Source organism: Miniopterus natalensis, chromosome 17 (genome assembly GCF_054644295.1).
Source record: "Miniopterus natalensis isolate mMinNat1 chromosome 17, mMinNat1.hap1, whole genome shotgun sequence".
NCBI lineage: Eukaryota > Metazoa > Chordata > Mammalia > Chiroptera > Miniopteridae > Miniopterus > Miniopterus natalensis.
The window spans coordinates 28,868,075-28,894,310 of NC_142097.1; the positions used below are offsets into that span (position 1 = coordinate 28,868,075).

Sequence of the window (26,236 nt, forward strand, 5' to 3'; positions counted from 1 at the left end):
GTTCGGCTCTACAGGGGTGACGAAAGATATCTATCAACATGTTTTTCCTAAGAACTGAAGGCTATTTAAGATTTAGACATATACTAAGTGATCAATAGTCATAGCGGTATTGCCAGTATTAGTTAAAGATAGTAGTAATAGTAGGTGTTTTTGTTGTTAAACCCTGGCAAACTCTCTGGTAGAGTAGGCTGTGTTCTCTTTCTTTCATTAGTAATTCCTTTCCTCCCCCTCCCCAACTCTACACATCCCCTTCTTCCTTTCCTGGGATCTTGCAATTCTCCGTGACTTGATGCAGAGACAATGCTATGCATGATGGCTCCCCTCTTCCATTGTGACCCAGATCCATGAGCGACACTGCCATCCACCCTGTTCATGAACCAAAATCCTGGGTCTTGTTCTGACCGACCACTCTCCCTCATTTCCGCCATATGCAATTTATTAAACTCCACTGATCCATGTCCTAAACAGCTCCTGACTCTTCCCACTGCTCTCTATATCCAACGCCACCTTCACCAGCTTATCTCCATCTCCAACTCTGACTGCCACCAGCATCCCATGACTGCCCCCCTTTCAAGGTCACCTGCCTTCCTCACCCTACTTCACTCCCAGGCAATTCATTCTGTGGCCGGAGAGGTCTTCTTAAGCCTCAAATGTGATCATGTGACACCCCCCACCCCCAGCTTAAGGCCCTCCCATGGCTTCCCATCACTCTTCAGATAAATACACAACTTGCTAACAGGGTTGTTCTATAATCACACTTATTATCTGTGTTGAAGCCACACTGGTTTATATCGGCACAGGCTGTTGTCTTTTCCTCCAACAAGTGCTCAGAGGAATAAGTCTTGCACAACACTGCCTCAAGAACAAAGTTAAGCCCGAACATCTGACCAGGAAGGGCTCTTTCTGGTTTAGGATGTGGTACACAGCTGATATAAAACACTGTGTGGACACAAGTCTCCGAGAAAGGGCCGAGCTTATAGAGTACAAGAGAAAGTGATGGGTGGAGGAGCTGGGTGCCTGAAAGCACTCCATTTCACTCTTCTAAATGTGCCCTGTCAACGTGCAGGGAATAGGCCCGGTAAGGCTTGAGTTAGTGGATGCACAATGAAGTAGAATATTTATCTTCATGCTCCTGAGCTACAGACCATTCAGCGTTAGAAAACACCACCAAGTCTATTTCCCAACATGCCCGGGGCCCTCGGAGTGAAGAGGGCCCTGATTTAATGAGCGAGGCACACCATCTGTCAACAGGGCTGCTGAGCAGTAACTCAGCAAGCAGCAGCTCCCAGAGCGGAGCCCAGGGAACAGAACGCTTGGGTGTCACTGGGGTACGACTTAGCTCCTGGCTCAGAGGTCAAGAGACCTTACCCCCCCTACCTGCTCAGCCTGGGAGCGATGAGTGGTACGTGTGCCTCCTTGCTCAGTTCTGCCCAGCCTCAACATTTTCTACGGGGCTTGCTGGGCCACTGCAGAGGGGAGGCACCCGCCTTAGAACAGGGTGCTGGAGGCCTGCAGCTCTGACTCTCGAGCTCTCTGGAAAGAGGCCTCAAGGGGCACTATGTAAACAATACCAATGACCGAAGCACTGACCTCAGCTCACAGCGATGGGTGAACGGAATGAGAAAGGAGAGAGTACGATTTAGATATACATATTCCCTACGTAATATGACTTTAAAACTGAAATAATCTAAAATGTATTTTGTACCTAAATTGGTAAAAGCAACATAGGGGTAGCTTTTCCTTCAGTTGTAAACAAATATGATCTTTAACAAAACGGACTACAAATTGTATATACAAATGAAGGTTTTCCCTTTTAAAATCAGTCAACTTGGAAAGCAACGTAACTCTTTGTCTGCATTTCCATAGCTTATTTTATCTACTAAATTTTGAGTTTCACTTACTTGGGTATCTTGATATGAATCCCTAGCCCTTAACCCAGTGCTTGGCACACAAACAGGCAGAGCCACAAAACATGTATCCGGGAGTCAAAAGACCTGAGGTTCAAATCCCACTCTGTTACCTAGCAATGTGAATTGGGTCATATTTTCTAAGGCTCAGTTTCCTCCTGTGTAACATGGGAATAATAACTGTCCATACCTCATGGGATTGATAGATCATTATATGAAAATAAAGCACATAAAATACTTAACATTATCTTTAACACTGAGGAAATGTTCAATAAGGGTTGGCTACAACTATAATAGACATGCAATCGAAACGTATTTATTCCAGATATCATGCCTTTCTATATAAATTGTCGAGGCTCTTCTTACGGAGTCATCTAAATACCCTAACTCCCACTCTTCCAAACCACCCTAAATGGATTGTTGGTGGGATTTGATATATAGAGACAACAGGAAATCAGTTAAATCTAAATCCAGTGTCTCTGAACGTTCTGTTAGCTCTAAGTCTTACTCTCTGCCTTTCCTCTTTCACAGTGCTTGGCACTCAACTTCCGTAAATATTTATTTAATGAGTAAAACATCTGTTGAATAAATCTCGGGGTGAATAAAGTAGGTGAACAGGCTGAATAATCACAGGAAATTTATTCAGCTTGTTCACCCAACCTCCAGCTTCAGGACTACATTAGAATGCTCTTGAAGGGTAGAGAGATGAAACCTCATGAATTAAATGTGGAAAAACAATTTTTGTAGCTTTCCTTCAATGCTGCTCTACTGGACGTTGGCCATGCTTTCTGGCTTCCCATCCCATTTTGAATGCTTTTCCTACGTGTATTAGTTTCCTGTTGCTGCTGTAACAAATTATTACAAACATATTGACATTAAAGGTCATGAATTTATTATCTTAATAATTCTGGAGTTTGGAAGTATGAAACGAGTCTTAGGGGGCTAAGATCAAGGTGTCTGCAGGCCTGTGTTCTTCTAGGGGAGAACGTGTTTCCTTGGCTTCTCTAGCTACTAGAGACCTTTTGCACTGCTTAGCTCACAGGTCCCTTACTCCACTGTCAAAGCACATCACTCCAGCCTCAGCTTCTGTCTTCTCCTTTTTCTGACTCTGATCTTCCTGCCTCCCTCTTAAAGGACCCTTGTAGTTACCCTGGGCTCACCTGGATAGTCCCAGATAATCTCTCCATCTCAAGACCCTTAATTTAATCACATCTGCAAAGTCCCTTTTACCATAAAAGGTAACATATTCACAGTTTCCCAAGATGTAGACATTTTAGGAGGCCATTATTCAGCCATCCTACTATGTTTGGAGTATTTCTTGCCTTTTGTGTTCAATCTAACCCAGGCAGAACCCTGAACTTGACTTTTGAGGGGGGCACAGGCACATGGCTGAATTTGGCCAACCTCACATGCCCGAGACTTCAGTTCTGAAGTGAACAACATGAGGGGGTAGGTCTGATGTGAAATCTATTTACTGGTGAGGTTGGTGGGAGAGCTGCCCAGCTTTCTGGACACTAGTGGTACCTAGTGACCAGTTCACAACAGTGATGGGATTTGGTGGTCTGTTCTCAGCAGAGGCAGGAGTGGGGGTCTTCTCTAGAATAATCCCATAGCACATTCTTGTAAGTGTAGCCTTCAATTCTGATTCTTTGGCCATCCAGAGATGCAGTAAGCATCTCCGATGCTTTATTAATTTCCTTTCAGCTTACGCTAGTTTAATATACACAACTAAGGACACCAGTGGACACAGCCTCCTGACCTGGGTTGTAAGAAAAGCCTACAGAGAGGCTGATGCGGTGCTCCTAGAAAGTTAGAACAACAAACAATATTTTGGGTGCCTATTTTGTGCCAAGTGCTTAGTAAAAAAGCCCTGAAGAAATGCAGTTGTAATCATTCAAACTAGGGGCTGGTAAGTGGCACCATCCTTTGCAACAGCAGGTATGAGGAGGAGGGAAAGAGACCACCCTATGTGGCTCTACCTCTCCCACTTTGATTTTCACTCTTCTTAACCGAAAGAGACCAGTATAGACATAATGTTGTTTGTGAAGAGATAGGAAGAGAGACTTTGATTATTGATGCTGGTCAGCATGGACGTACCCCTCAGGGTTTTTCAAAGCACTTTATTGCCATTAGTTGCTTATATTAAATAAATAGTCTTGGAATATCCATTAGTTTAGAAAGCAAAAGTACATCTGGCTCAAGACTGCTTTTCACCCACTGCCACCCCCGCCCCTCTGCATTATCTACAGCTTGCTCACCCATGGCTCTTTGTAGGACAGGGTGATTTTTCAAAATAACATTTTTCAATTGCTCTCTGTTCTGTGACTTCTGCTTGTGGTTTAAGAGCTCAAATCTTGCCCTGGTCGGTTTGGCTCAGTGGTTAGAGTGTCAGCCCTCAGACTGAAGGGTCCCGGGTTAGATTCCGGCCAAGGGCACATACCTCAGAGTTGCAGGCACAATCCCTGACCCTGAAGGGCCAGAGGGTAAGGTAAATATTTTTGGCTTTCTCTGCCATAGGGTCTGTCAACCCTGCTGTTATAATATGAATGCAGCCAATAGAAAATACATAAATGAATGCAGATGGCTGTGTTTCAATAAAATTTTATGTATGGACAAAAAGTTGGTTTCATATCGTTTTCATGTGTTATGAAATACTCTTCTTTTCTTTTGAGTTTTTCCCCCTCTATTTAAAAATGTAAAAATCATTCTCAGCTCCCGGCCTTATAAAAACAATTTGCTTGCCAAGCTCTGCTCTGGAGTTCAGAAGAGCCTCCGTCAAGCAGCATTCTAAAATCTGCTCTAGGGCTTCTCTCTGCAAATGCCGTGTCGAAGAGGGCTGGGAATCAGCTCCTGTGAGTCCTGCGGGGTCCTTGCCAGACCCCACGCCTGCTGTGGCCAGGCTAAACCACTGCCTCTCGACTTCAATGTCCTGATCTGTCCAGGGAGGCCACCAACTACCTCCCAGAGCTCTGCAAAGCTTATTCAACTTGTTATTTGGGAGGAAATGCTCTATCCAAGTGCAGAAACTGCTTGTGGCTCGGGTTATGCATCTGGCTCATCTCAATCACTGGGGGAAAGGCTTGATTTTTCTAGGTTGTCATTCCTGAAATTGCTTGTCTTTCCAGGTTCTTATTTCTGACTGTGGTCTGGCCTTCATATTCCCAAACGTATAGACAATTTTTTTCAAAGGGCTGGCAGCAGAGCTGTACTCTCAGAAAGCTTGCTCCTTCCCTGCCAAGCTGCCATCCCTAGCACAAACCATCCCTTAGGGGAGGGTGGCTTCCCCCAGAATGTTGCCTGGGCAAGGCCAGAGCTATGCCAAGCTCCCCTGACAGCGAAGGGAGCTTTAGAAATCAAATCAGCACAAACTAAGATTTCTTTCTCAGTTTCTGACAGTGGTAGATCAGAAACCTTTGGGGTAGTAAAAACAGCCAAGATAGCCACAAAAGTTGAGATAATTCTGAAGTTCTCAAAGCCTCAAGGCTTAAAACACTTAAAAAAAAAATTTTTTTTTTCACCTAAAATTTAGACAATCTCCCATTGAAGAAATGGAGCATCCAGGCACCCAGTTCATGATTCTGCCTGTTAGAAATATTCAAATCAGTCGTTTGCATTAGGGACTACAAAATTTTTCGGTAAAGGGCCAGACAGTAAATACTTTAGGCATTTCAGGCAATTTAGTCTCTGTTGCAACTATTCAACTCTGCTGCTGTGGCATAAAAGCTGCCATGGACAATATGTAAATGAATGAGCTTGACCATGTCCTAAAAAACTTTGTTTACAAAACTAGATGGCAGGCCAGCTTTGGCCCACAGAATGTTATTTGCTGAGCTCTGTCCTGAGCTGTAATATCTCTAAGAGGGAGCAGGTGGGTTGGGGAAGAGGGAATAAAAACTCAAATGAACAAATACTACCTGGACTATCTGCAGATAATCTTGTAATTATCATTACAGATTGTGGAGCAAAGCCCAACCAATGGCACGTTGTGCTAAGAGTGGGAACAGGATAGACCGGATGAATCTTAACCACAGTGAGTTTTCCATCTGGCAGAAGAAGAAAGGTCGGTGAAGAGCAGCCCTGGGGACAGTAAGAGCCCATGGGGTGTAGAGAACCAAGAGCCCCTGCTAACCGGACCGATGGGCACAGCATTCATAGAGAAGGAGCCCACTGGCTGAGCCTGTGAGATGGGCATGATTCAGCTGGAGAAACACAACACGAGCAAAGGCACAGGTAAGTATGTGCAAGGCGTGTTCACAGAAGAGTGAGCTGGCAAATCGGCACAGAGTCAGAAAGGTGTTTATGGGGTATCACAGAGACTTGTAAGCATCACTGTTGACAGCGTGAGCTCTTCCTGTAGAGTCAGAGGGAGGTATTGAAGGTTTCTGAGTTTCTAGTACAATGTTCCCTACCAAGCAGGCAACTCAGACAATCCTCCTTTACAAATATGACGTGGCTGCCTGCACCTGACAGTTATGAATACAGTGCGACTAAATGGATCACATGTATGAAGCCACGACTCTCTGCCTGATATTAACATACTAAGTGTCTTTAACATGTCATCGAACACATAAAAAAAATCACTGACGTGGTTATTTTTTATCCCATTTTACAGATTAGAAAACTGAGATGCAGAAGTTTGGAAGAGGCAGAAGGTGGGTTTAAACTTAGGTCTGCCTCTGTGTTAGCTTTTAATCACTCACCTAAATGGCTTCTCAGTGCATTTAAACATATTTCTGTGTTACAATAGTTAAATGAAACTTTGTTTAAAATGCTCATTTCTAAATTGTCTCTTTCAGTGTTTCTCCTACTAAGACCCTCAATACTATGATTACATTTCTCATCTTTTTAAAAATCTTCCTATTAATTGTTTTTTGCAACATTTTCATAATTAAAGATTTAGAAATTTCAACTCTGCTCAAATTTTATCCAATTTGAGCTCACTAATTTAGCATAAAATTGCGATTTTCATCAATGCCATATCTATCCATCTACATATATAATTATTTTCCCATTGTTTTTGTCTGCATTTTAGGCGGGCCTTGCTTTCATGCACACAAACCATATATTTATCTCACATGACTTTTTGCTCAAACAGAATAATGGAAGCCAACTTCAAATAAATAAAAATGCTTGTCAATAACAACCTAGAGGGGAACAAACTGTCAACACTTGCATTCAGGTTATGTGATTCCAGGGGATCTGTTTCCTTTTCTCTTTTTCTCTAAATTACTTAAAATTGGGTTATATTAGTGTTCTAATTTTTAAATGTAATCATGTGAAAATGTCCTCTTTTAAAAAAGATTATGAAACAACACATTGGGATCTAATCTAGTAAGCAACTAATAAAGGAATTCCCTAATGCAGAGAGTGACTGTGTTCCATGAAGGTTCCATGATTCTTGGTTATACGCACTTAGAGCTATTAGGTCTCATTAACTCGCTGGGATTTAATATCAGGCTAGCTGGTATGGGTCTATCTTCGGCTTCTCTAAATTCAATCAATTTCAGAGAAACAGGAGTAGGGGTTTAGTGGATTAGTCACAACAGGCCATTAATCTCTGCATTCTCAGTTGTAATCCAGCCTCTACCAATGTGATTGGGGGGAAAAAAAAAATCCCACAAAAATACCAAACACTCAGAAAAGCTCCTAAGCCGGCTCCCTAGAGAAAAAAACACTTAGGTCACAGTTTGCTTGTCTTTACTTAACATCAATATGTACAGCATTTGTCATCTGTCCTATTTCTTGTTGGTTTTTCTCTTATGCCTTTTGCTGAAATTCTCAGATCAGATACATTTGAAAAGGACCCATGTCGCAATCCCAGGAACAGCCTAGCATTTAATTATCCTTTTAAAAATCATTCTCTCAAGTGAATTTGAAACATAAATCCAAACTATCTTTTCATGTTGAAAATTTGTTGAAAAACATGGCTAAGGTTGCCATGTGCATAAATTAGTGCTTGGGGAAGCCGGCAGGATTGAACAAGAAAAAGGAAATAGATTAACCAAATTCCAGTAAAAACAAGCAAGTGACAATTTTAGAACATGCAACTATTATAGTTTTTACCATAAATGAATTGGATCAGAATAGCTCATTCCTTTATTGCTCTGGCCAATAAGCCAGCATTTACTAATGTATATCAAGCAGGAAAAACACTGAGTCAGGGTTTTGCTTACAACACCATGGTCAAGGCCAAGTACCTACTGGGTTACATGAGACCACACACCTACAGGCCTTGATAAGTCTAAACCCTCGCTGGAAAGTGAAAACATGTGGCATGAAATTTTTAAAAATTATTTACAAAAATGTGGGCCAGACCCAGGAAATTGATTCTGAAGATCATTTTATGAAAAAAGACACGATTGTCTTCTTATTAGCTTTAAAATATTCCCCAGACATCCTAGCTTCCCCTAGTGAATTGGGTTCAACCAACCTCAACTGATTACGTGTTATGTGCATGCATTGTGCTAAACACTTGCCCATGAATTGGCTCATTTAAACCCCATGTTGTACATGATATTGCCAAATTCCTTCTTAATTTTGCCCAACACATCTTTTGTTCTTTTAGCTCCAGTCATAACAATACAAAACCCACCATTTATCAAGCACATTCTATGTGCCAAGCACTACGCTGCATTTTTAAATTCCAGTCTCCCTTGACTCCAAAGATAGGTATTATTACCTCCAGTTTATAAGAGAGAATATTGAGGGTTAGAAATTTTAACTAACTTCCCAAGGTCACACACCAAGTAACAGGAGACTTGAGATTAAATTCTAAGACTCTAATATACAGACCCCAAGGTTTTCAGTAAATGCTTTATAGAGCAGTCAAGATGACCCCTAGACTCTCTCCCAGAGTCTTGCTAGACAGCGAGGGATGGGGTGACCATTCTCCAAACAGTCTGGGTTATGTTCTCATCACGCCTCATCATGCTTATGCTCTCACTTGCCCATTTCGAAAGTCATTTGCCACTTTTCTGCTCACTCAGTCTTGAAAGCCGGTAATCGTCCTGTAATTTCATCTTAATGCCTCGATATTTCAAAAACTGGAGAAGTTTAGCATCAACAGCAAACTTGAACACATTTCTGTAAAAGTCTCTTAACACTATAAAATATCCAAGTTGGAAAGGGTCCTAGAAATTGTTCAATTTCCCTGTTTAAAAGGAGCAAACCGGGACGCAGGCCAGTTAAATGACTTCTTCCACACCACTGAGCCAGTAGTGGCAAAGCCAACACTGACTTCGAAACATGTTCTAACTTGCATCCAATGATCTCTTCTGCCATCCGCTTTATTCGCTCTTCCCTGTAAGTTACAGAAATACGCTCTAGAAACAATACTTAAGAAGTCTTAAAATGCGGGATTTGGGAAAGGTATTTGCCTGTTCTTGCCCATGGTTTCCTGTCTCTGATCTGACTTATGAAGCAAAGTAACATCTTAAATACCACGGTTGCTGTGTTTCTGTTAATGGTTTCTGGGGTGGACCACAGCTGAAAGATCTTTGAAAGTTTAATCACTATTCTACTTATTTGCTTCCTTCCTCAACGGATTCAGGTGTATTTCTGGAGACCTAGAAACAGGTTATATGTTACCTATGGATGTAATACAGTAAAAGCATAAAGAATTTCTGTATTACACAATACTGGGATTATTTAAGAAATAATTATTCAATGGTAATAGATACCTATAGTCATAAAAATATATGCTCCCCCAAAAATGGCCAAAGTGAGAAATACAGATGCTCAAAAATAGGGAAAGAGATAAATATAAATCACGCCATTTTAGATGAATAAACTATATGAAACTATTACAAAGAAAATCATGAATATTAAAATGGCAGATACTAATTTTTCACCAAACCATTTCCCTCTGCTCCTGGAGTATAGGGCTAGCCCAAGCTCTTTTACACTGAGCTGTGGCCATGTGACTGATCAAAGTGATGTCACAGCTTTCCTGCTTGGCTCATATAAAGCTCTCCCCAAGTCTCTCCACATTCTTTTACCCCCATCAGTTGATGCTGATGCCCAGGTCAACACTGGAAGCTGTATCTTGAAGACAAGCAGAGCCTCCATCAGCCTTGAGATGTCCAAGTCACTACAAAGACAGGATTCCTTCCCTTTCATTCCTCCCCCCAACCAAGCGCCTTACACACAAACACATGCATGCATGTGCACGCGTGCGTGTGCGCGCACACACACACACACACACACACACACCCTGATTGACAATTAGTGTGAACAGGAAGTAAGCTTCTATTATGTTATATCACTGGGATTATGAGCTTGATCCATCACTGAGTCCAGAGTTTCCTGAGCAAACATAATTAGGAAGCAGCATGGGGGAGTACTTAAGATAGAATGCAAAATTTCCTTTAAAAAGTACAAAGATTTAAGGTTGAAAATGTTACAATTGCAAACTTGGTAAATAAAAGTTTAGTCTATGAGGAATCAGTTTGTTTTCTCAAATTTTCTTTGATACTGTTGTTGTAGCATTTTTAGAGTTAAAATTAACTCAATGATTTCCATCATCACTCATGCCTGTGACCCTAAACACTTGTAAACACGGTCTCTGACCTGCAAGAAGCTCGGATCAAGGCAGGACACTTCCCTTGGACACATAATTAGCCTAAACATCAAACGCATGAACAGAACTCTCATTCATGAATTTGTTCAACCCGCCTTGACTTTAGATGTGGCACATTACCTGGCTCAGCCAAGCTCTAATTTCAGCAGCTCTAAAAGTAAGAGGGGGGCACTTAAAATTGCATAGGACTTTCATTTGGCCATCACAACACAGCACTTCAAAGGCCCAAATGAAAAGGCCACAAGGAACTTCACCACAGTGGAAAAACAGGATAGAACCTGCCAAGCACACAAAAATAATGACTTCACTACTTCATATTTCATTCTACAGGGATTTGCGCCACTGCGATTTAGAGCTGGTATCATTATGGGGCATCATAGGACTTAGACAGACAGTGACATATGGCTATTCACACCCAGGCCATACAATAGAAATGTACGACTCACAGATGCCTCACTTTTACCTATCAGTGTAACCTCCATATACCTAAGAGGTTAATAAGAGGAGTCTTTGTTCCGTAACCTCCCCTTATTTTTTCTGTAATTAAATTAACGAGCAAACAAACATCAAACCATCCAACTGATCATTTCCTCACAGCTGTTAAGATCAACTAGGATATTACAGACAGAATGCACAGCCAAGAGCTGCAACTCGACTACATTCTTTCAATTTCTAGATGCCTGGCTCTCCTCCCTGGTAAGAACTAGTGAGCTACACACCACAGCTCTGTTACAAATGGCTAGAGGGGGGAGTAGTTTTCAGCCACAAGACTGAAACACCTTGGAGAGCAGAGCCATTTCCTGTGTTGCTGTGCACCAAGATTAACCCGTGGAGCAGGCCTTCCCCTAAAGCCCGCTAGTCTAGATCAATACTGAACTAAGGGGCAGTGAGCTTTCTCTCGTGCTGGTTTATCCCAAGCTGGGTCCCAATATGAAAACACCTTATCGTAAGCAATCCCCTTTAATAGGACCAGAGATGACATGGAGAAAGGAACAAGGGTGCATCCACTGACCTGCAGCCATCCTAGTTCAAGGCAACACAAAGCTGCTGGAATACATTTTAAAACAACTGTAAGTGCCCCCAAATAACACTGGTTGGTCAAATGCGGGATATGAGTCAATTCTAAGAAGGAAATAGAAAACTATCAAATATGTTGCTCCCTCAGAAGGTTCCAGGTCTGCCTCTTTGCATGCTCAAAGACCCCCATGCAAGTAGAAGCAAGAGGGCAGCTAACAGGTCTTCATCTCCATTCCTTCCTATCTCAGATCTCTCAGATCTCGTCTCCCAGTCTCCTGCTAAGGAAGGAAAGCCATTCTAAATCACTCTTTGTCATTCATTTACATATTAATTCAATCATTCATTATTGAGCATCTACTGAATGCCATGTACTGGGCTGGGCAATGGAAAGAAAAATCAATATTTGTCTATCACTAAATATACATTCCACAAGGGCAAAGATCATGGCTGTTTCGCCCCCTACATTATATCTTCTGCTTGGCCATTGCCTAGCTCAGAGGAGGCATTTGTTAGCATTTTGGGGATTAATGAGCCAACACATTAAACTCTTTGGGGGTGGGAGAGAACCCTTCCATAGATATGCCCCTTTATTAGTTTAAGAATACTACAAGGTATTTATTTTTCTTTGAAACTCATGGAGGAAGAATGAATGGCCTTTGCTCACTCACTAAGTGGTGTCAACAAAATTGCTTTCCTTGAGGGTGATAGGTAAGTAAGAGATAACAGAAGCGGAATATGTTGACTCCTATCCTTCAGTGAATGGGTTCGTTCCAACTCTGGCATTGCTGCCAATTGTGCTGTGAAGGCAGCGGTCTTGGCTCCGGAAACCTCACCTGAAAGTCACAGTCTTCATTCCCTACACCAGCCCCTTCAGCCACTGGGCATGAAGTATTGGACAAAGTCAAAGATGAATTCTGCATTTACTGTGACAAAGGTCCCAGCTCTCCCTGATAATCCTTCTGCTGCCAAACTGATGGCACCTTCATGCAAATGTAATCAAACCCAAACACTGGCTACCCCATTACCAGTCCAATCTCGCTAATAAGCAGCAATTATGGCTCTGTGACAAAGGAACCCGGACCTTTCTTCCATCCGCAGCTCCCCATCCCAAGCCCTGCAAGCTGGGAATCCTTTAAAGTTTTGTTTGAGGTTACATGAGATGAAAACGGCAAAAAGTTGTAGGAAAGATTCAATTGTCCAGGAGAACAAGATGATAATTGCCACACTGCAAAATTCAGGGTCAGCCAATAGGGTCTTGGCTCTTTCTCCTAGGGTATAAATGCATGGAGACTAAGGAAAGAGGTAAATTCTGTTATCTGTATCTGGGTTATCTCCAAAGCTGCTGGGAAGCCCCCTGGAACTAGACATGACACTAGTGATGTGGGGTAAATGGAGCAGAGCTGGACCAGAGCCAAAGGCTTTAACCCTTACTGTTCTGTTCCTAAGAAAAATGTATGAATTAGACCTACCCCCTTGGGTCTTAAAGGGATGTCTTCCCTGCACAGGGAGGCACAGGGTGGTTTTTATTGACTATGATTAGGTGCAAAGTGTTACTCTTATTGGGATCCTATCTCCTAAATGCTCTTCTATCTCCGCCTCATCCATCACACTCCACTCTGGTTGTTGCCATATTGACCTCTTGCCAGTCCCCTGAATTCATCATGTCCTATCTGATCTCCCTGTCTTTGCAAATGCTCTTTCCTATGATCACCCCTCCCCAATCACGCATCTCCTGGTCGATGGATCAGACAAAATCTTCCAAGCCAAGCCTTTAGCACTCTTCAAGAGGCAGCCTAAACCCCTTCTAACTGACACTCCTTTCTCTCCTTCCTCTGCTCCTTCCACCTCCAGAATGAGTCAGATGTCCCTTCTCTGTTCTACTCAAACACTGTTTGTATCTCCTTTCGTTACAATACTTACCACGTTCTGGTGTAACTATTAATATTTAAAAAATCAGTCTCTTACTAGATTATGAATTCTAGGAGGGAAAAGGCAATGTCTTACACATCCCTTTTGGGCCCCCAGTATCTTCTCTATAGGGCACTGTCCATAAATGTTACATGGTTAAGTGGATAAAGGAAATAACAAGTGTCGTCTTATACATACTAAGGAGCAGGTACTGTTCATTTTTGTGATTCTTCTGCCTGGCAGAGAGCTGGCAATTCTATGTTGTTGAACACAGAAGAAATGACTGAATAATTAATCAGAATTTACAAGCACAGGTTCAAAGTGTCAACAACAAGCACTGTTATTGATGACAATGATGATAATGATCTTATGAGAGCAGCTCCAATTCACTGACTACTACAAGCCAGACACTATGGCAGAACTTTATGTACATTTTCTCCAATCCTCATTTTACAGACTTTACAGAAGCTCAGAGAACTTAAAGAACTTCTCCAAGACCCCGCAGAGAGTGCATGTAGAAGGCAGGATTCACATGTTGGCCTTAGTTCCAAAGCCCACACTTACTCTCATAGGATATGTGTAATTTGGCCAGTGGTTACTGAATTCCAGACACCATGGTAGGCATTTTAAAAATACTATTTTGTTCCTTACAATTACCCTGAAGAATCAGCAACTTTGGGAAGTATCATCTCCATTCTACAGAGGAGAAAGCTGAAGCCTCTTCAAATCTCAACTGTCTATAATCCCAAATAGGCTACAAACTATACAAAGTACAACAGTAACTGGAGACGTGCCACACAAATTTAAGATCCCAAAAAATGTTAGAATCACAAATTCTAACCAAGTTCAGTCCATAGAATCGATGCAAAGATCCATAATAAGAAAAATAAAAAACACCAAGAAATTAAATATATTAGGACACTCCATGTCATCTCAGTTCAACAGGTCCCTGACTGGGCTCATCCATATAGTCCAGTATCTCCCAAAGTGAACCTTTTTTTCCAACTGGGACTGTCCTCACTATACATCTCACTCATTCCTATTCCTCTCCCTTGGATAATGTGGTCCCCTCCTTCTCTTCTATCCCAGCTTCCAAAATCTATCAAAATTCTCCATTTCCCTCAGGTCTGCTCTTCTCTGTTCTACAGCATTTATTCCCTTTATCAAACAATTAGGCATTATTCTTATGGTTTTAGCCCACGATACATTCTGTGCATTACAACTTTGCTTTTATAACTACATCTTAACAATTAAGCCTTAATCATATTATTTTATATCACTCTACATTGTGTGTCCATATCTCAACTTTGATTTTAGAACTATCTCTTAGGCACGGATCGTTCCATAATATGATAAACAATTCTTTGAAATAGGTAAAGATGAGTTAATTTTCAATTTACAGATGAGGAGACTGAGACACAAAGAGGCTAAGAGAATTGCCCAAAGTCATCTAGATCATGAAGGAAGGTTTCAATAGCAGGTCGGGTCTTCTAACTTCCATACTGTTTCTACAATGGCTTGCTACCATACACTTTTATGGTGCCTGGATCTCTTCCAGGCCCAAACATTAATGAAGGTGAAAAGCTGAGATGTTAGGCACTGACTACCTAAGATAGCAATCCTTTCCCTCCAGGGACTGTCTATCACTCAGGAAGACTCTCATCTCACTGCCAGGAGAGTCTCATCTAGGATGATGGCATCTGTCAGTGACTGGGCTGTGTGACATCACATGGGAAACTGGATTTAAAGACACCATACTGCTAATAACATCATCGGATAAGTGTTCTTTGCTTGGTGGGCTCTTCTTTTATTTAACAAAATGTTCCATTTCAAGTTATATCAACAGCATCTGCAGTTCGCCCTTTTGGAAGCTCTTAAAAGCTGGATTCTACACCGAGTCATAATTTACAAGCAGAAAGGGGAAAACTCTGTTGCTTCCCTGGGTACTGAGCTCTATGTTGCTCCCAGGCGATGCATTAAACTTTCCAAGCCTCACCTCCACATTGGGCTCACAGGGAGAACGTGGGTGCCACTCATGACCAGGCACCAACACCTAACACTGCCAGTCTCATTTCTATGAGAAACAAAATGAAGAGACCTTTCAAAGTCATTAAGCCAAGGCCCCCTTGAAACGAGGCTTCATGCTCAATGTCATAAAATGCACTTTGTGATGATTCTGTTTTTGCTTTAAAACAAGTGGAAGGGAAGGAAACTAAAGGCTCTATTCTGTCATGGCCTCACAAGCCTGCATAATGCCGGATTTGTAAGAGAAAATAATTACATTATTGCAAGCTCCCTACTGTTAGCCTCAGACACTGTGCTAAGAGAAATCACTGGATATGTTATCTCATTTAATCCTTATAACAAATGTGTGGGGTATGGACTATTATCCCCTTTCTGCATGTAAAGAAGCTGAAGGTAAACCATTTTCATTTTCAGATAAGGAAAAGAATGTATTCCATATTCCTTGCTTGTAGGGATTGCTTATCATAAGGTAAACTTGGGTAATAGTCTCACCTGTATGATTGACAGAGTCACATACAACTCAAATGCTACCTTAATTCTAGCTCTAGACTACAATCACCCTAAATCTCCACTCCCAAACTCTCTAAGACTTTCATCCATTTAACACAATTTATTCTTTCAATTGGAGACATCACAATAAAAAAATCCTGAATAACAACATTTAAAGAAAATCTTGAACCAAAACATAAATAATATATTGGATTTTTGACTCAGTTAGATCTGGCTGTGAGTCCTCTAGGCTGAACCTCTGTGGCTTTGGTTTGCTCACATATAAAATTACCCTACCAATTCCAAGAACAGACGAGTTAAAATATGTGCAATATTATGTAATATATGTGAAAGCATCACATAATACTAATTGGTATTACTGCTATTATTATGAGGAAACTGTCAAAGTAAAGTTATGTATAGGGAAGTAGGATATGTTATGTAAATTAAATCAAACAGCTGTTTTCAGACCAGGAAATTCTCTCCTGGTGCTGCTAAGAATTCATTCAATACATCAGAGCTGCTTTTGTAAGAACGGAATGGTGCTCTTGCTAGCACAGGAAAAAATCTCTCCCCTCCCCTCCCTCCCTCCCTCCCTCCCTCCCTCCCTCCCTCCCTCCCTCCCTCCCTCCCTCCCTCATCTCTTCACAGATCTTGGCTGCCTTACATTTTCAGTAAAATGAGATCTGAGTCCAATATGGAGCCCCAAGAATTCCCAGATGTGGCATTCCCTCCTCAGCCTAGCTGTGTTGTCCTTAAATAGCCCAACTGATACAATCTCTCAAATGGAAGCACACATGCTCCTTCCCCAGCAGCTAGCTAGCGAAGCCTGGCCAAGCAGACCCCAGTCCCACTTGTGGCCAGTGGTTACCGTATTCTAGACATCATGCCAAGCATTTTCTCAAGAGTGCTTTGTTCCTTACAATTACCCTGTAGGATCAACAACCTTGGGAAGTATCACAGCTTCATCACAACCAAACGACTAGTGCAGAACCATCAAACATACCAAGAGCAGGTCTCTGTATTTTAAGCAATATATCTACACAGGCCTAGGGAGAATACTCCTTGGATATGCTTTTAATTTGGGGATGGGGTGGGGTGAGGGTAGGCACCTTTGGTTAACAAAACACTAAGCTACAAAGCACCTGAAAGCTAATGCTACTGACTGAAATTCAGTCACTGTACCTCCTATAGCCCAGATCTACTACCCACATTTTCCTTCTGCAAAACGTTTACAGTGCAGACTTTTGCTGGCCTTTTCTAGTCTGGTATCCTCAGTAATGAAGCCAACCCCAGCACTGCATCAATTACTGCTGCCTGGTAGCTCAGTGAGAATTAGTACCCATTTCCAGGGTAGGGAAATTCATCCCAAGATGGTAGAGAGGTGTTTTGTTTTTTTTCTTTTTTACTTTAAGATTTAGGAGGTTCTATAGTCAAGGATTATGTTCCTTTTGGTAAAGTTCAGTCATCAGTAAATTAAAACTGCAAATCATGGAAACAGAAATGAAAGACCTACTAAACTCTCCCTGAGACAATTACTCAACCTTAGTGCATTGCATTCCTGAACCTCATAAGGCTGCCAGATGGGAAAAACAAAGTCCCCCAAACTGTGAGTCATAATTATATTACTAATCAGAATTGTGACATACACGGGCATCACTGAGTGAGTGAGTAGCTCTGCCTTTGGAGGTCGGAGACCACCTTGGGCCTGGAGAAGGAATAGCCTTTTAAAGTTAAGTTTATGGATGTGTAAATAGAGAGCACATAATGGTGCATTCCTGCCTAAATGTCTTCATCAAGTGCAAATTAACGCAGATCCTAACTAGGCATTTGCAACGCTAACCTAGTTTTCTGTGTTGAGCTAATAGCTAGCAATTTCCTTTACACTTTTATCTTCTCATTCCTTAGCAATGATGATTACTTAGTAAATACATGTGAAAGGCCACGCACTCCATTGCACACCTCCTGGGTTGGAAATTACCTCTCCTAATGCTTCTGTTTATATAATTTTGTTGCTGATACGCCAAACCAAGTAGAGCTGTGACAGGTATCCCATTAATGGGAGGCTAAGAACAGATCCCTTCTCAGCTGGGTCCCCTGTGATGGCCAGACCAAAGGCAGGGGCTGGAAATAAAGGGTGCTGGGGGTGCAGTGGGGTGAGGTGGAGCTTCAAGGATGTTAACCCTTTGTAAATCTTAAAGGGACTCAGATGGCTTGGCTCATTTGAAAATTATTTATGATGCTGGAAAGAGGTAGGGAAAGGCTATTTTATAACTAGTGAAATATGGAATGAGAGAGAGAGAGAGAGAGAGAGAGAGAGAGAGAGAGAGAGAGATTGAAATAGACATGTAGAAGGGAAAGAAGCAAAACGTGGCTTTGTGAGATGCTCCCCAGTTCATTCCTGGATATGACTGATATAAAATCTTTACAAGTCACCTAATAATTTTTCCTTAGATGTAGGATGGGGTAAAAGACGTCCTACTAGAGGATTTTAGGGCACTTTTTTATAATCTGCCAGGCACACAACATATCTCTAATTTCTTAGTAGCGTGGCCAAGCCCCAAACAGAATAATTTTGAATAAGAGATTTCCTATTCCTGCCCTATAAGGAGAACATTGAAACTGGATATTGATCTTTGGATCTGGGTCCAGGGTAAGGGCAGACAAGGGTTTTTAAACATCCAGAATCAGGTCTGGCTTAGAGGGTGGAGATTGACTGGGTGGAAGGAAGATGCAGGAAATATGTCCCTGTCCCCCAGTGCTGCTCAAATGTGTCTGCTCACAGGGGCAGGGTTCCTGCTCTCCTCTTCTGGTGACTTCATGGGAAGTTGGCTGGGTCCCCAATTCTGCAGAGGGAATGCAGGCAGAAGGGAGCACTGCAAATGGGACTTACCCTGGGAGCCTAAATGACAGGTGTGAAGGGAGCTGGGGTGGACACTGTCAATGGGAGGAGGCACTAAACTGAACTGGGGAATACTGCTGATCCTGAGGCTTTTTTCTCACAGCTCCCCTCCACACCCCCAACTCCCTGCACCAACAAAGACATTGCTTGGAAATCAGAATCCCTTCCAACACACCGACACACAGGTGCAGGCAGGCCCAAGCCCTACCCCATTCACCTCCACCGGCTTGCGGTCAGCCGCTAAACCCAACGACTGGCACACCTCGCCTGAGGTCAGTGAGCCTGAGCCAGCACATCCTTGCCACTGGGCATTCGAAAGCACCGTGACCTAAAGTGGTCTTTATGATGCTGGGTTGTTTCAGATGGGGTTTGCTTTTATTTGGGGTGGAGGGGGTGGGGGTGGGCAAGGATGTTTCAGACCATCGCCACCTGGCCTGATGGGTTTGGGGGAGGCATGGAGGACCTCCACATCCCTCTGGTCCCTGATGGTATTCCCCAAGCCCGCATCCTTCCGCAGTCCCTTCAAAGTGCTCAGGTGCCGGGCAGGGCTCTGCGTCCATTTTGCCAGCCAGAACCACCAAGTTTGGGAACTTTGAGAGCCTGGGGATGGGGGTGGGGGTTGCTAAGGCTCAGATTTCGGCGCCAGAGTTCTCAGCCAGAAAGCAGTTGAAAATCAACACCCATCTGCCTCTCCTTTCTCACCCCCTACCCCTTCCACGTTCCAGAACTCCAAACAGAATCTACCCGGGAGACACACACACACACACACACGCACGCACACACACACACCCATCCTTGGGCTTAGAAGGTATTTCATTCTGAAGGCAGCAAACCCCGAGAGCTGAAAGGACCTCTGTCACCACCACCCTCCCATCCCACCCACCCCGAGAGGCCCCTTGAGTGTCTTACGCGCAATAAAACCCCGATACATTCCCAACACAACACAGCACAACACAACACACACCCGCCGCGACTCCAGCGCTTCCCATACCTGATATGCAGACGATGAAATTGGCTTGAAGAAGAAAAAGCACCTCCCAGACTATTTCCATCCTCTGATTCTCATTCCAAGTGCATCACTCGACGGGAAAACGGGGGGCAGGGGGCGGGGGGGCCGGCACGGCACCCACACTCACACACTTCCGAGCGCGTGCACACCCGCACTCCCACCGGGCAGCCAGCCGGTCAGGGACAGTCACCCCCCAAGATCAATATCGCAGTTTGAACTGTTCCGGCAAATCTCCCCTCGGGCTCGACGGGCGTGCGCCCCAGATGTGCTGACACATGTCCGACGTCTCGCTGCCCCGGAGGTCTCCCCGCTCAACGGTCTCTGCTCCCGGCCCGAGCGGCGGAAACCACACTAGCAGAGGCGGCGGCAGCCACCTGAAGCCACCAGCGCTGGGCTCCTTCTGCAAACACGAGACCCCGATCCGCCTGGCGCCCCAAGAAGACATAGACGACAGCCCCCCGCCGGGCCGGGCCGCGCCGTTCCGGGCCCCGGCAGCTCGCGGCTCGCGGGCTGAGCCCAGGCGTCGGCGGCAAGTTGCCCTCGAAGTCCGCCGCCCTCACCGGGGCATGGTCAGGGGGTGGCCGCCGCTCCGCTTCGGGGCCGCTCTCCTCCTGCTTCCGGGGCGCGGGGGAGGGGCGGGCAGGGAGACAGAGAAAGAGGCAGGGTTACCGCCCGAAGCCGCCGGCGCCCGCAGCCTCCGCCGACCCTCCCCGCTCCCGGGTCCGCGCGCAGCCCGCCGCCTCCGAGCCCGACCCGGGCGGCGCGCGCGCGCGGGGCGGCAGCAGGAACGGCGGGGAGCCGGGGAGCCGGGCGCGTCAAGGGGCCCGCGGGCTCCCCACGGCGCGCGCGCGCTTTCCGTGCCGCTGCTGTTTTCCTGGGCTCCCCGGAACCCTCGCTCCCATCGCCCGCAACTAGCGCCGCCGCCGCCACCGCCGCGGAGATTTTTCCGCAATGCAACTGCAGGGGTCGTTATTTCCTCGCCTACGGATCCCGACGCTTCCCGAGTGGGAGGGGAGGAGGAGGGCGGGGGGGGCGGCGGGGGAGGCTGGGCCAGGTGAGCGTCCCCGCCGCCGCCGGGAGACCCCGCAGCCACCGGGCCGCCAGCTCGCGGGGGCGGTGACGGGAGGCCGGGGTGGGGGTGGGGGGTGAGGCTCCACGCGGCCATCGGGAGGACTGGAGCGCTGGGCGTCAGAGGTTGGGGTCACCGCGGCAGCCGCCGGGGCCCGAGCCCGGCTGCGACTCCGACCCCGCCCCGCCCGCCTCGGTCACCCTCCGGGACTCGGGGAGTTTCTCTTCTCCTTCCAAAGAACTTCGCGCCCGCCGGTTCGGCGCGGGAGCCCCGGGCGGGACTCATCCTGGGAGTGCTGCTGCGCTCTCCCAATGCTGCGGAATATTGGGGAATTTTTTTATTTTTTTTTTGGCAAAATTCGTTCCCTGCTCTCTCTCCCTCCCGTCCCTCTCCTACCCCCTTCCCCCTCCCCCTTTCCGCTCCAGCGCCAGAACATTACTTACCCCCAAGTTCTCCCTTCTGCAGGCTCCTAGAGCAGGTGCAGCTCCTGCCTGCAAGTCCCTCACCTCCCTCCTCCCGAAAGTAGAAAAACCGTCTGTCCAAGTCCGGGTGCGAGCAGCGGCCGCGGCCAACTGCGCCGCTGCCCAGCTCTGGGAGGTTCCAAGACTATTGGCAACCCGGGCTTTAGGGTCTCAGGCTCCCCTTCTTTTCTCTCAGTCGTTTTTCTTTCGGGGAGCTCAAGTGCTTTGGAGGCTTTTGCTGGGGTCCGGGATACTCTCTGCCCCTGACACTCAGCCGCTTTCCAGTGAACACGTCCCCACCGAAACCACGCGCGCGCGCGCGCACACGCCCAGCGCGCGGCTTGCGGAGGCCCCGGGGGAAGGTGGGAGCGGCGGGAGCACCACCCACCGCCCCGGGCGGAGCCGGAGCCGGAGCGCGCGGGCCGCGGGTCTAGGCGGCGGCAGGCTCCTGAGACCAGGGACGCACGAGCACCTGGCCAGCAGCTTGCAAATGTCGGTGCCGGGGGACTGGGAGGAACCCGTGCGCTCGGGACTGCTCTCCTGGGAAGAGGGCTGGGAGCGAGAGGACGGGAACCGCAGCCGGGGTGCACCGCCTCCGGCGCCGCGGCAGTGGCTCGAGCAAGCCCCAGACCTACCTCTTTGGCCAAACTGCAGCCGAGGAGGCAGGCTGGGGAATCCCTGGGAAGACCTCGGGTGCCTCGGCGCGCTCGTCCGGAATGCACGCTGTGACGTTTGGAGATTTTGCACAAGCTCGCTGGACACGCACAGCAAACACACACACACACCACCCGCAGGGGTTTGGTTGGTTTGTTTGTTTGTTTGCACATTTTTATTTTTGATGTTCAGAAGCCAATGCGGTGTGAGCCTCGGTCTAACAACCGCATCAAGGGTGGATGAGTGGAGAGGGAGCGGGAGACGGGGAGAGGGAGCCCGTCGTCCGCACAGTTTAGCTAGTCTTTCTGGCAGCGTGGCATCTGAGGGTGCGGCGTGGGAGCCACAGGAGTTACACCGCAGTGTTCCCGGGGTTCTTGGACTGACTCCAGCCGCCCGGGAGCCTGGCGGTTTGTGCAGAGGGGCGGGGGCGGCGGGGGGTGGAGGGGAGGTGGGGGGAGCGGAGCCGAGCAGGAGCTGCCCAGGCTGGGCTCGCTCGGGGAGCCGCAGCTGCGTGGTCCTGCTGCCTCCAGAGATTCCCGAAAAGCACCCGGGCAGACTTGCCACCTCCTTAAGAAAGACTTTTGACCGGGGGATCTTTCTCAGACGTGACGGCCAAGGACTCCAGGTGGTCACGCATTAAAAATCTAGGCCCAGAAAAAGGACCAGGATTCTTATTTGGAGAGCTCGAGGCTCAGCAGGAAAGATATTGAGACCTCAGAACATTAAAAAAACCCCAAAACTCAGAATTAGACCATTTGGGAAACATGGGGGTGGGGGGTGTTTGTCTCCGTGCCTTGAAAGTTCACAGCACGAAAGGACTTTTAGGAGGGAGAGAAAAGAAAGCAGTTTGCCCAAGATGAGCCGATTCCATCCGAGGGAGGGTTTTGCACCGAGGTCAGTGACCTACCTTTTGCGTTTGGGAACCGAATGGCCGGCCAGCAGGAGAGCTCTTTCTGGAAGCAGAAGCAGGGTGCCTGGATTTTTATACCACGACCCATTTATTTATTAATGAATTATGCAGATATTAAGTGCGTGCCTGATATGTGTCAAGCCCTGTGGCAGGATGCTGGAGTTTTGAAATAAAAAAAAATCCATAATCCTTGTTTTCAAAAAGCTTAAGGACCAATTCCCCTCTACATTTGCCTTAAGAGCCAAAGCTAATAAAATAATACTTAATTTTTCTCATCAGCCTGTATGCTTGCCTTCAGCCCTCTCAAAAATATTTAATCTATTCTCTGCTACCAAGTACTTTAATAGAAACATACAAAAATAAACAAAAACTATCAATTAATGATGCTATCTGTTTAAGTAAAAATAATTGCATCTATTGTTTTCTATTCGCCATGTACTGCCAAATCCCTTACATGGATTACCTTATTTAATCATCATAACATCCATGTAAGAGAAATATTATTACTTCCATTGTACAGATGATAAAACAGAGGCCCAAAGTAACTATTTGCCCAACGTCTCCCAGCTACTAATTAGTAGTGTCAGAGGCCATCATGCTCCACCACCTCCCCTCCCGCTCCATGAAGTGAAAAGTATCGTCTCAGGGAGGTCACTGTGTACTTAGGTAGAGCCGAAATCCACACATGACGCAGCTAGACATCAGTTAAAGGCAGGGCGAAACCTAACAGTAGACTTTGCAGCTTAAAATTTAGTTACAGTAGAAATAGGAGAAAGAAAAAATCACCGGGAATTAGGAGTAATCAAAGACATTTCTAATGAAAATCGAAGTGATTGCTAAGTGCCAATTCTGTCCTTGAAATGCAGCACTGAACACAATAGTCCTTCAACATTGACTTTCTATATTAGCATTTTCTAGAAGGAAAAAAACACAATGTTTTCTTGAGTCGTTCCTAGGCTTAATCTACTTGTTTTCTAAGAAAGTCTCCATCTTAATCCAGAAAACAACTCAGTAAAAACACATAGAAAGTAGGAACCTTCTGTCTTCACTCTTTATTTAAGTGTTTATTTTTTAACCCACAAAAGAAATGAAAAACAACCACCTCTGTGAAGCTAAAATAGATTTATTTTTAACACTTTTCTCATATTTTAATGAGTTTGTACCCATATCTTCTTAACTACAAAGAATCTTTCTCCATTATATCTGCCTTCATCCTTTGTCTCTTTTCTACTCTATATTTCTATAAACTCAGTGCAGGTATGTTACACATATAATAGAATGTCTTGGCTGAGACCAAGTCTGAGGGCAATTCCAGTTGTCCCATGGAAAACAGGGGATTACAGTTCCACCCCCCAGAGAGGACAATATTGAAATCATTTGGGTTCTTTATCTGCCTTCTCTTTCTCAATTGTTCTCTCTTTAATGTGGAAGCTGTCTAGTAAGGAAGCTCTGACACTGCATCTGTATCTTTATCTGTCTTACAGATATTGGACTATTATGTTGTAAAATTATTCTGTTGGGAACATAGGCTATGATCCCCTATATATTAGGTGGGGAGATTTCCTTTGAAGGTAGTTGAAATTGTCCAGTCAGTCATTCTTAGAGAGAGGCAGACCTGGGGACAGAAATGAAGACTTGGAAGATGAGCCTTAGAGTGGAGCTGAGCAAGAAATGCTTCCTTTTCAGTGAGTTAGGATGAGAGGCAAAGGGGCTATTCAGGAGCATGTTTAGTGGGGAGGGAAAGATGGGTTCTGCTACTGAGATGTGGGCTGTGAGCCAGGCAGGAAGGAAAGTTTAGAGTAAGGCAGGGAACTACACCAGGGAAACCAATAAGGCTGGCATGTAAGTCCATTATCTAAGAATAATCATATCTAGTAACCAGTTAAAAATTCATCTCAGAATGTGTTTCCTTTCTGTTGTCTTTTCAGATGACTGTTGACAAACAATATAACACCTTGTGGGCAAACTTCTGTGCCAACACTTGGGTGACAATGGTAAGGGGGTGTTGTAGCAGTTCCAAAACCAATGTGGAGATGGTCGAAGCAGCAGGAGAAAGCTCTTGGTGGTACCCCCAAACTGTAGAGTGTGATGGACAGTGACACAAAGGGCAGACCATAGCAGAGTAGAGAGCTCTATGGAAGAAAGAGGTGGGTGGTGATGAAGACCATGGTGATGTCTTGGGTTGTGAGCACAGCTGAGTCATTCCCACAGGGACTCCTCAAGAGTCAGTAGGAGGCAAGGACCTCAAAAGCAGACCGGGATTCTGCTATCCAGCATGCAAGTGGAGTCCATCAATCAATGTATGAGTTTCCTGTTGCTGCAGTGATAACACAAACTTTCACTCTTACAGTTCTGGCGGTCAGAAGCCTGAAATGAGTCCTACGGGGCTAATATCTGCAGAGCTGTGTTCTTCCTGGAGGCTGAAGGGAGAATCCATTTCTTGCCTTTCCCAGCTTCTAGATGCCGTTCATATTCCTTTGCTCCTGGCTCCCTTTCAGCAATGTCTTTACTCCAGTTTATGCTTCTATCATCACATCTCCTTCTTTGACTCCCTAACTCCCCCCCTCCCTTTTTTTTTTCTTCTTTAAAATGACCCTGTGGTTACATTGGGCCCCCTGGATAATCCAGGATAATCTCCTCATCTCAAAATCCTTAATTTAATCATGTCTGCAGGATCTCTTTTTCCATGTAAGGAACATATTCATAGGTCCTAGAGACTAGGATACAGACACCTTGTGGTGAGGAGGCATTATCCTGCCTACCACAAGCAGGTAGATGTTTGGGTCACATGAAATGCCAAATGGAGATCAATGAAGTTCTCTTGAAGTAACTGAAACAGGAAAGCTTGCCACATTTCAATACTATTTAGTAACACACCTTACGTTTTCAACAGGCAGTTCGTGTGGGTTATTTAAGGCATTGATATGGGGCCTTGTTCTCAATAAATGAGCCAAATCAAGAGGAGATGTTAAGGTATTTGAGCGCCTGCAGTTCCCTTCTCTGGCCCCAGAATGTGAGGGTGCTGAAATAGCAGGCACCGCCAGGAGAGCAGGTTATTTTCTTCTCTTTAACATCTGAATGGATAACAGATTCGTTACCACTAGTGCTCATATTTTTTAAGTAGAATTTTGTCTCATTCATACTATAATTTGTAACCAGCACAGGAAATTTAATTTTTTTAAAGAGCTAGCGGGTAAGTTATTTCTATAAAATGCTATGCCTTATTTGCTGTTTATTTAAATAACTAGAATCTTTTGGATATGTGGTAGCTGTTTCATAGTGTATTTCAAGTGCACATTAACATAAT

At 45.1% G+C, this 26,236-nt stretch overlaps 1 protein-coding gene across 1 annotated transcript in view; it reads right to left on the reverse strand.

The window, feature by feature from the left end:
• CA10 (carbonic anhydrase 10 (inactive)) overlaps positions 1-20,277 on the reverse strand; it is a 316,120-nt gene extending 295,843 nt beyond the window's left edge. The window contains exon 1 of the mRNA XM_016203365.2: positions 19,818-20,277. Within this exon, the coding sequence (XP_016058851.1) occupies positions 19,818-19,878 (61 nt within the window). The 5' untranslated portion in view covers positions 19,879-20,277. The remainder of the gene's footprint in view (positions 1-19,817) is intronic.
• Between the last annotated feature and the right edge of the window lie 5,959 nt (positions 20,278-26,236).